General features: G+C 42.7%; 1 protein-coding gene across 1 annotated transcript; it reads right to left on the reverse strand.

The window, feature by feature from the left end:
* Window positions 1–6,939: 6,939 nt before the first annotated feature.
* On the reverse strand, window positions 6,940–9,063 carry T265_03511 (hypothetical protein; the record flags this gene model as incomplete). The annotated part of the gene is made up of 2 exons (XM_009168023.1): window positions 6,940–7,935; window positions 8,179–9,063. 2 exons carry the CDS (start codon window positions 8,712–8,714, stop codon window positions 7,221–7,223), a joined length of 1,251 nt encoding a protein of 416 aa, XP_009166287.1.
* Between the last annotated feature and the right edge of the window lie 2,945 nt (window positions 9,064–12,008).

The raw sequence follows: 12,008 nt of genomic DNA on the forward strand, positions 1-12,008 counted from the left end.
AGGTCAATGGTTGTCTGCTGTTTTCAGGACGCGTGGTTGTACATTCAAAACTCCAGAACAGTGTTCTCAAACAATTTCATTTTGGACATCCCGGTATCAACCGTATGAAAGCATTGACCCGTAGTTATGTTTACTGGCCAGGCATGGATAAACAGTTGGAAGAACTTGTTCGAAAGTGCTCCAAATGCCAGCTATCTGCAAAAGCCCTTCGCAAGACAGAATTATGTTCATGGCCTGTCCCAGAAACTTCATGGTCACGAATTCATGTTGATTTTGCGGGACCAATCAACGGCCAGCAATATCTCATCCTGGTAGATGCGTATAACAAATGGCCAGAAGTGTTTAGCATGAACCATATTACTGCTGAGGCTACCATTTCAAAACTACAGCATGTGTTTAGCCACTTCGGAGTTCCAAATATCATTGTTTCTGACAATGGCAGTGCATTCACTTCCGCTAAATTTTCCGATTTCTGTCAAGAAAATGCTATACAACACGTGCGATCACCACCACTTCGTCCACAATCAAATGGTCAAGTGGAAAGATTTGTGGACGCTTTCAAACGCGCACTCCAAAAACTCAAAGGGGAGGGGACCACACCGGAAATCATCAAGACATTTCTGCTGAGTTACAGGACGACACCAACTGTTAACGCTCCATATGGTAAGTCCCCGGCGGAGGTACTTATGAACCGGAAGGTCCGCTTACCCGTCGACGTCATCCGTCCAACACCACATTCGCCAACCGGTAGAAACATAAATATGGAAGTTCAGTTCAACCGACATCATGGTGCTGCAAAGAACATATTTATACCCGGCCAATCTGTGCTAGCGAAAGACCATCGTGGTGGCGCGGCATAATTGTGCGCCGTGCCGGAAGAGTTATCTATGAGGTAAATGTAGGCTCCTCTATCTGGGTCCGTCATGCCAATCAGCTCCGTGCTTCCTATCTTCCAGTGGCAGCTACACTTGACCCTGTTCTTCCACTGGAGACACTTCTCGACACATTTGAGTTAGCTCAAAGGCCAAAATCTCCAAAGCCGATGAATGAACCAGAAATTTCCAAAAGTTCTACACCCAGAAGATGGACCGACCGGATCAGAAAGCCTGTTATACGAATGCAACTGAACCCACAACTCCAGTCGTACGAACAATGACTTCAAAGGGGAGGTGTTAGGAGGCACTCCTCCTAACAAACATATTGCTTAACATTTCTCTCTCTATTTCAGCCTTTCATTAGACTGTTTTGTTCCATTCCATTCTTAATTCTTCAAATCTCGATATTGGCTGTTCATTTGCTGCAGTATAATTTCCTCAAGGCTTTTTGTCTTCTCAATTCCGTGTGTAACTGACAAGGTTGATTGACTGATCAGTAGAGAACACAACACTTTAGTTTTGTAGTGTTTTTCGAGTAGTTTCCAACTTTCCCAATTATCCTTGTTCATAAATTGTTCACAGGATGTAAGGAAGAACGTCATGAGATGAGTCACGTGTTTTGAAAGATTCCCCCATGTCTCGTGTACAGATCTAGTAATTGCGGAATTAGTTTCGGTGTAATAAAGTATAAAAAATTCCTTGTGTTAATGGCGATTACGAAATACCTGAAAAACATTTGGTTCGGTGAGACTTCTTTTGTAGTGTTGATTCACGTGGCTCTGATCAAGGCAATTCGGGTTCACTAACCAATGGTCATTTGAAATTTTATGGTCTAGTATTTTGAGGAAATCCCCTTTTATGAACTATTAAATCTGATGACGTATTCCGGTCACAATTTTTTCTCAGAAGTCATCTAAGAGTTGCATTTGGTTGGAAAAATCACAACTTGGCTATAGTTTTTCAGCATTGCTAAAGCCTTCCACTTCCTGATGTCTAAAACATCTCGGTAGCTGCGAATTTTCTACTATGGATCCTTTCCATATTTCTTCTTTTTTTAACGTAGATATGCTTCGATATAGGAGCTCTTAATACAATAATTAAGAGGACTGAACAAGAGTGATGAAATGTCATGATGCAGACTCGAAGAAGACTTGGTGGCAACAAATGAGAATCTCGTCGGATTTGACAGCCCTTTAAACCTTGTCCTACAATTTGAGCTCCATTTGTAACACCTTAGCTTCATATTCACTCATGTTCATATTTCTAACCGATAGCAGCAAGGATGTCATTGGGTTGCCATCAGTACTTCAAACGAAACGTGTTGGTTCCATCGGCTCTCAGGGTTCCATTTTATTTTAATTATAAAACCTATACGAACGGCAAGTCAGCTGTATTCGTGAAATTTATTGCGGGTTTCTAACTATAGACCACTAAACAAATTTTATGTTCTAGAACACATATTTTCCATTATGGTAATTAAGGTGCAGAATGATCACGCGCATCACATTTTTCGCGAAATCACATTTTATGCCATACATTGCGAGTGAAAAGCGTTCACGTTAGACCGTACTGTGTGTGGTCTGTTGACGTTCCACTCGAAGCCCAGTATACTGTTAAAATTAGATGTTACCAGCTGAGTGAGAGCAGGGTAGGCATTCGGTGAACCACTGATGACTGAATCAGCCACTGAGACTCAATGTTTACACGATCAATATACTTAGGGTGGCTCACTACTTGGACAAACTCAAATGCTAATAAACAAACGGAATTTTAAGCTACTTTTGGGGTGAGAAGATGACACCGAAAGACTAGTGTATGACCGTCCATTAGTGCGCTGTTAAGTCGATGATGAGTAAATTTGTGGCAATCGAGCAACAAAATGTGTATTGATTCTGCCATCCATACAGTGCTATAAATGCCTCAAATTCACCTACTGGAAGATGGAAGCCGCTAGAGTCAGTCTTCTTATTTGCGTCTACCAATTAAGACATTAACAGGGGTGAATCATTATCATAGTCATGGCATTTTACGGAGTAGTGGATCCTTTTTGGATGGCTTACCTGTTTAGAAAAATTGAGGCAAGTTCCAAAAATTCCGATTCTCGCCTAGGTAGATATTTGTTGAATCTAACTTGACCTTATGGTAATTCCCGCATTCATCTGCTTACTCAGCCTATGTACTTTTGTCCTCGTTTTGCTTATTCGTACCCGCCACTCACCTTGCCGCAGAGGCCGTCATTTCCGACACGTGTGTTGACATGTGTGTCTGTGCGCGCGATGCTGACCTAGTTACCCATGCGCATCCATGTCCCGTTTCCTGAACCTGCCTTGACTTGTTTTCTCATGGGTTCCGTTTGATCGCACGTCCAATGAGAATCACGAGACCGCCGTCGGAAGGAACGACCGCATCTTACTCAAAGTTCCCTATCGGGAACCTCAACAATATTCGCCTTACCTTTGCTAAGCTAAAGGTTCTCCAATAATCAAGAATGAACAATACATTTTCTCAGGCTTGCTTGAGTGCCACGATGCTATCAAATGTTCATTAGACTGGACTTCATCATTCAAGCGACCTTAGATAACTCATCTCGATTTGCAGATGTCCATCAATATTCTCATAGCCTAACCAAAGGGGGTGACTTTGTATACAATTGCACTAGTGTTCTGTTTGAAGAACTCCGGTATCTTGACTTTGCTTATTAGTTTGCTTCCAAAGTTTTTGCATAAAAAGTGGTCAGGTTCTTAACCATCTCGTTTGTAAGGATTTTCGGGTTCCGTTGCTGCGAAGAACGCGACAGCTTGATACAATGTATCTACACATAATTAGTGGTTTCTTCAGCAACAACTCTTAAGCAGACATTACGCTGACCTTCATCGAATGTACCCATTCGCATACCAATTTGGTTTTCACGAGAAGTTCGTCCTGAATTATGGCTGAATCAATCAACTGAATTTACCGCGAACAGGCCGTCCTATATTTCATTTAATACGGTATTCTAGATATCGCAGCAAATTTTAATAAAGCAACCTAATCATGAAGCTGCAGAGAACATTTCGACAGCCGATGACTAGTTATAATTTTCTTGGGGCTCATCAAGTGGGATCAGTCCAAGTTTTCCTCATCCTGATGCTTTAGACGAATCCAAATGGTACTCCGTATTTTAGCTAACCAACAAGCATGAATTCTATGAACTGTGTACTCACCAAAAAAAGAGGATAGGTATGTCAGTATGATACCTAAAAAACAATTCGACTGGGTGCTTAATGCTTCATGTCGAACTGACATAGCCTACCAGGGTAATATAGCTGTTCTCATATTGGTATTTGGTCTAAAGCGTGGTGTGACTAATGATGCACTTGATGTAAATGAAAGCGTAGTTGTCCACGCCAGGCACCACACCTGCAATAGTTTGGCCAATAAACGCTCGAAGTAAACCTACAACTATCTGGATGGATTTAAATTGATGTCGCAGATTCACATCTGCATGATTGCAGCATTGAATTAGTCGTTAGATGCAGACGGAACAGAGATATAACAGGGATATGATCTATTTTCAATCCCATTTCAGGCAGATGGAGACAGTTACGATGGTTGACGCCTTAGCTTTCATTCCACATAGGAAGACATTCTGAAGTTAGCAGATTTCCTAGATGTCCACTCTGGATTAGGAGTAAGCACATAGCTCTTTTATTGGGTTACTGTTCTTGGTGAAATCCGTAAACACTTGGGTGATTGCTTTTGGTAATCGCATTCATTATGTTGTGAAAAATCAAAATTGGTGCAACCTGGGCTGCTTCTGAATTCACACTACTGTCCAGCGACTAGTTCGTTAGACAGCACTTGAGTAAACATTTTTCTTGCTATTGAGAAAGCATCAAGTCCTCTGTGACTACTCGTTACCCGGTGATTTTCTATACCTTCTTGTGACGAGATTATTAGTGAATCCCTGAGACCTTGTGGATCATCTTCCATCTCTTAGACTCTTCACGGAAAACGCGGAATCCTTTTCTGCAGCGTCATCTCGTCCAGCCTGAACAGCCCTACAAAATAACTTCAAGGCTTCAATGCTTCTTTGGACCGCAAGTGATTCGGTACAGACTGCAGTTCTGCTACCGAGAGTAACCAAACGTGGTAGGTCGTTAGTGAATGTGTAAGCAACTAGAAAGCACTGTATACCTGTCAAACGCTTCTCTAACGCGAAATGTGGTATTTCCGTCCACCAAGATTTGCTTGGGCTTATCAAGATGTTCGCCAAGTCAGTTGTCTTTTGTAGTCATCAGATACCGAATATCTGGTCAGTAGGTTCCTTTCAATCTGGGAATATGTTCCCTCTGGTTATTCGTTCATTCCCGTAACTACATTTTGAGGCTTTTCTCGGACGCTTCTAGTTACTTTTGGGTCATCTAAGTTGCCGGACCTTGGGTCGTTTTGGTATACATCCAATTTCTCGGTCTAGTCAAAAGGCGTATTACTTATGCCCGCAAGAATCCGTTCTCCGTATTTTTTTGGTCCAGATGTATCCACAGTGGTATGACCCACAATACGTTCTGCTCTAAGCTGCGGACATTTGCAGCTGGACACGAATACCTAATTCTCGAGACTATCGAACATATTTACTCTCCGCTTTTTTTTCCTTAACTTCGACAGTACTGCCTAAGGGGTTGGTGGTTGAGTGATATGGGTCGATATAAAATGCTACATGACCTGGCAGCAATAATGACCGGAATTTTTTGAGCGAAACCTTGCCGTAAAGTGCGGTCATCAACAGACAGAAAAAGAGTAGCACAACTTCATGAAATAGTTAACCACACTGTAAGGCAACCTGGAGATGCAGTCACAGTGTTCGCTGCTGCTGCACTGCGAGCATCGTAAAATGCTACCCCCAACCGACCAGCGTTTGTTTAGTTGTAGAAACAACGATTTTGCCCTTCACTTCACACTTCAATCATCCAATAGCTGACCAAATGACAGACGTGTTGAGTGATGACGAGAGTCAATGGCTGAGTACGATTCAAAACATGCATGCTATACGCAGGAACACAGAATGATATCTAAATGCCTTACTGCCCGTATTCTTAAGATTGGCCAGCTCCCACGGACAACTGAGGCCGACCTATAGTTGGTGGGTTTCTAACAGATTCGTTTGAGGAAATCTCACTACCCGCAGTCTTGGTCAAACCAGGAAGTTGGAAGAGAGGTGTGAACCAATTTGGAACTGCCGTTGAATAGGGAAATAGATTGTGTATAAGAAAGCATCCCTTAAAAACTTGAGCAGGGAACTGAATTTCTGGAACGTTCCTCAGAGAGAAAAACAGTGAGGTGCAAAACAGTTGCATTTTGCTAATTATTCAGGAGTGTTTACTACAAATATGTCGCGGAGGAAATCAGAAACGCTACACAAAGTACGTAAAACTAATAAGCTCCTGAGGACGTATAAAACGTGTCGAAACTTCTTCACTTGGGTTGATTTTCCCTATTTTCGACAACTGCTCTATTTGAATACAGACGCATTCAGTACAGTACGTATTCACAAGAACGTCCGATGAAAGACACTGAACATACTTCAGTTTAAGTGAGCACGAGGTGAATGTATAAAGATATATGGATAATACCCGATAACCCGTGTTAAATCTACCGACGTTTTTGGTAAGGCTGTTCTAGAATTTTGATTGTCCGCCTGATTGTCCCACTTCAGTCCACCTACAGGGCTGTATTTACGCACTAGTTTATCAGCTCCCGTCTCCAATGCGCAGCTACTTACCCCACCTCCCCGATTCATCGGTGAACGAAACTGTGGTAGCTCCAACCACTGTACGACAAGTAAGCGGTTATTACAGCTGAATTCAGGATGTTTATCCGCTTATCAGCACGACGAGTTTATCGTAGGTGCATTATTGCTCGTAACAACGTACACAGCTGACCTCTAGGTGGAGCATCTAGGTCTGGAATGCTGTTACAACTTAAAACAACCAAGCACTACGGTTAAATGATTACTTTTTGGCAAATTCCTAGATCGCACTTCTTCCACACTGTCCCGAGTTATGAAAGGAAAACAACTAAAGCAATCGAGGAGACCTTTTCTATTACAAATGTAATAGGATGTGCATGGCCTGCCTTTTGTCATCTATTACGAGATATTGACAAATCTCGTAATAGTTAGGCAAACAAAACAGTTGAACTGTGCATTTCACAGTAAGCTGAAGTGACGACTTGTGCAAGTGGAGAAGTTTGCATCATGTACTGGAAGCAATCCAGTTGAGTTATTTCTAAGCGCCGTCAGTTCGCCAAGAATAGGAAGCGTCGGTCGCCACATGAAGACGAACAAAATCGCAAAGAAAATCAGGCTTAATATTCTTCTTCCGCCTCTCCTTCCTCACCCTCGACACTATCTGCACCGACTTCTTCATAATCTTTTTCGAGGGCAGCAAGATCTTCACGAGCTTCTGAAAATTCACCTTCTTCCATTCCCTCACCGACAAACCAATGGATAAAAGCTCGTTTTGCGTACATTAAATCGAATTTGTGATTCAGACGAGCAAACGCTTCGCATATGGCCGTTGTATTACTCAGCATACATACGGCACGTTGTACTTTGGCCAAATCACCTCCTGGTACTGCAGTCGGAGGTTGATAGTTGATACCAACCTTGAAACCGGTTGGGCACCAATCGACGAACTGAATAGTGCGCTTCGATTTAATGGTGGCGATTGCTGCATTCACATCTTTCGGTACCACATCGCCACGATAGAGTAAACAACATGCCATGTATTTCCCATGGCGTGGGTCGCACTTGACGAGTTGGTTAGCAGGTTCAAAACAGGAGTTCGTTATTTCGGCGACGGTAAGTTGTTCGTGGTACGCCTTCTCAGCATTGATGGCAGGAGCGTAGGTGGACAATGGATAATGGATCCTAGGGTAGGGAACCAAATTCGTCTGGAACTCCATCAGATCCACATTTAAAGCGCCATCAAATCGCAGAGATACCGTTATTGAGCTGACCACTTGTCCCAGCAACCGGTTCAGATTGGTATATGTTGGTCGTTCTATGTCCAGGTTGCGTCTGAAATCAGCAAAGTTTTCCACAATTACCAAAGCTAATTTCGCCGAAGCAGTCCATATTGTGAGTAAAAACAACTGCGGAGCACACTGGTACTTGAGTGCCATGAAGGATATCAAACAATGTGAGTAAATGACTCTAATCAAAGGAGCAAAACAAAGACAAGCGGCCTAATGAGAAAAACTTTCAATGTACTCAGACCTCCAAACACTTATTCTGAGTTGAACGGAATAAAAGATAGCTTACCGGCACACGTCATAAATAGCTTCGTTATCCATAATGAATGCGCAATCGGACAACTCCAAAGTAGTGTGAACATTCAAAATGGAATTGTATGGTTCAACAACACACGTCGAAATTTGTGGTGATGGATAGACAGCAAATTCCAGTTTTGATTTCTTTCCATAATCAACGCTAACACGTTCTAGCAGGAGTGCAGTGAATCCAGATCCGGTGCCACCACCAAACGAATGAAAGATCAGAAATCCCTGGAGCCCGGTACACTGGTCGGCCAGTTTACGAATTCTGTCCAGGACCAAATCAACCATCTCTTTACCAATGGTATAATGCCCACGTGCATAATTATTTGCGGCATCCTCCTTGCCAGTTATCAATTGCTCTGGATGGAAGAGCTGACGATAAGTCCCAGTTCGGACTTCATCGACTACTGTTGGTTCTAAGTCGACCATAACTGCCCTTGGCACATGTTTTCCAGCACCCGTTTCACTAAAAAAGGTTTCAAATGAGTCGTCTCCACCACCGATGGTTTTGTCGCTTGGCATTTGTCCATCCGGCTGAATCCCGTGTTCCAGACAGTAAAGTTCCCAGCAAGCATTGCCAACTTGCACTCCGGATTGTCCTATGTGAAGACTGATGCACTCCCGCTGAAGGTGAGCGTAGGTACAACAAAGTCAACTTACCATTTTGTGATGTCAGTAAAGCTAATGGATAAAGTTATTTTTGCACACGCTGACCTACGAAGCGCGATTTACGCTCCACACCGGATGGAAACGGATGGTACGCGCAACTGAATCGATAGATTTGAATGGGGGGTTCTATAGCTGCCCCAGCCCTCAAGGTCATTAAATCGTGATCGATATATGTGCTTGGTTTTTGGTTGCCATTAGTAGTGGACGGTTTAACTGGCGTATACCTAAACTGATTCCTCACAGCTTCTTAAAAGGCCTTAGATTAAACTAAGCCGAACAGACTACTAAATAGTCGCTTTAGCATTACAAAACAAAGGCAGATTCGTGGATCAGAGAGCGTGCACTCGCATGCCTAATCAATATAAACTATCAATAAAAGCGGTTTGAATCCTTTTCTGGCCGCTGAAGCACACTTCAAGGTGCAATTTTTAAAATAACCCTGGTTCGTTTGACAGGAGCACTTCTGATCTGTTCTCCATCTTAGGAGAGGTTAGTGTGGTGTGTTCTTGTTTTGGTTCCAGAACAAATTTGGGTCTCTGTGCCGTCGAAGTTGTGGCCGCCATTGGTCGCAGGTAGAAGATTTGGTTTTCAGGTAGACTAAATGCCTATATGGGTAACCCATCGTGAACCCTAGTATATGGGAAATTCAAATGAATTCCCACTTCTTGTGCTGGAAAACGTCACTGAGTTTGAACCTTGCTAGAATCTGGAACAATGATTTCAATTTAACTGACACTGATTGATCACTTGGTGAGCTATTAATTGGTATGCTGTAGACGGGTCCTATGTTATTTCCATCACTACCCACTATTTCAGCAAATCAAAAGACCTTTTGAAGGTAAATATCATTTGATTCGTAGAAAACGCGACGCAAACCTACTACTGTAAATGCCTGCACTTACCGATGCCCGCTATTAATGTAAGTCCTTCGAGGGTTTTTTTAGGTGAGAAGGTTAGCTGGATGCTGGAGCACCAATACCTGTAAGCCATGACTCGAATGTTCCAAGAAACGAAGTAAATAATGGTGTATGGAGAGTTTATTTTGGCCTGACTTACCTGGATACATCTGCCAAGCTTCTGACCTTGTTGGGTTCGGTGGGCCTGTCAAGGTTACTACCACGGGATCGCTGGAATTATTTTGTCCCAAAATAAAAGAAGGCCATAAACGTTGTGCGTCTCACAAAGGATGCGAAAACATGGCCTATAAGATAAAATTACATGCTGCAGGAGTGACACTTTTTGTAATCAATTTGTTTTGCACAGTCGATATACTTGCCCATGATGCCGAAGAAACTTACTTTTATTTTCGTTCTTCACGCGAAAACGTTTCTGATGCTCGCCCGTGTAAACGGAAATTTGTGTAGTGTGCAGTCAGTCACTTCAGTTTGAAGGGGGCTTTTGTCGTATCTTTGTGTCAAAAGCTTCACTGGCCTCACCATGGTTATTATCGTCGTAATCTCAATTATTGTTGAGAATTGCGGTGACATTCGACTGAATGATTGGACAAAAAAGATGAGTTGATAGTTGATAGCATGTACTAAGTAGTCCAGCGTGTCTCAGCCCTCAATTATCGGAGTCAAGGCGTCCAGGATTCTTTTTCTCAGTGAGTATTCCACACCGACTCGAAATGACATCTTAGACTGATGAGTCTGTCCGTTCAGGTTAGTTGTGGGGACATTTCAAGTGTCAGGCTGATAATAATGCATTATTAAGACATCAGCGGTGACTGCAAAATAAACAACACAATGGAATTTTCTTTAGGATTACGCCTGACAATACCACTTAATCTCGGATAATGAAAACTTGATGTAAATGTACGAGCTTTCCTGACTCTCAAAAGCATTACCACAGACCATACTGCACGTAATGTGTTATCTATTCCAGTGAGTCAATGATCAACCTGAAACTAACAAATGCTTGACAAATGTCTGTCAACTACCAGTCCGATCGCCCGGTGTGAACGGGTTCGCTTGATCAGGTAAAAAAAACTTGTTCCCATAGCTCGTACATCTAGAGTTAGTGGTAACATATCAGATATCCGGAGTCTCGATCCCAGTATTCTCGGTGAATTAGCAAGAATTTAACTCGGTACTTCCCCACTTTGGTTTGGGGTAAGGGGTTCGCTTATCAGGTAAAAAAAACTTGTTCCCATAGCTCGTACATCTAGAGTTAGTGGTAACATATCAGATATCCGGAGTCTCGATCCCAGTATTCTCGGTGAATTAGCAAGAATTTAACTCGGTACTTCCCCACTTTGGTTTGGGGTAAGCAAAGCAGCAAAAGGTTTCGATGAGCTTGCCAATAACCGAGTTTTTATTCGGTGGCATCTACCTTATTGCCTATGGACCTATAGCTTCAGATCTTTTTTTTCGCACATTGTCTTGTTCAAATGCTGAGACCGATAAGATACAAATGTGTCAGTACAGTTTTCGTGATACGTTTCAACCCATGGACTCAAGAAAGGACATAGAGCTGAAAGATTCGTTCATGCTTTCACTGAACGTAACTTCACTGCTTACTAACGTCCCCTTGACTGCAACGGTTAACTACCCATGTAACTACATAGAGGCCAACAACTTTCAGTTGCCAAATACAGTCAATGATTTGCGAAAACTCCTGCGATGCACACTGAATGTGCAACTATTGTTCAATGGCATGCTCTACCGTTAAATTGATGGAGTTGTTATGGGCTCACCAGTGGGCCCTGCGATGCGAATGTGCAACTATTGTTCAATGGCATGCTCTACCGTTAAATTGATGGAGTTGTTATGGGCTCACCAGTGGGCCCGATGCTAGTCGAAGTTTTCACGAGTAAACTTGGAAACGGTCCTTTAAAAGCAGAATGGAGAAGATGCAATACCGCGGTCGTAAACAACAAACCCGAGATGGCATCAGTCCAACAGCAGTCCAATAAAGCTCACACCGCCATCCAATTCACCTCGGAATGGAGCAACCGATAACGTATTCTACTTCCTAGATATTGGCTTTGAACGATGTCACGATGTCACGAAACGATTGGTGTAACGAAAACCTACTTGGTTGACTATAGTAACTCCATCAACATCATGCTACCAAGACAGAAACGGTACCTGATCCATAGCCTAACTAACAGGCCGAAGGAAATGTGCTCTGAAGATGTGCTGAAAC

This window comes from Opisthorchis viverrini, assembly GCF_000715545.1.
Source record: "Opisthorchis viverrini unplaced genomic scaffold opera_v5_51, whole genome shotgun sequence".
Taxonomy (NCBI): domain Eukaryota; kingdom Metazoa; phylum Platyhelminthes; class Trematoda; order Opisthorchiida; family Opisthorchiidae; genus Opisthorchis; species Opisthorchis viverrini.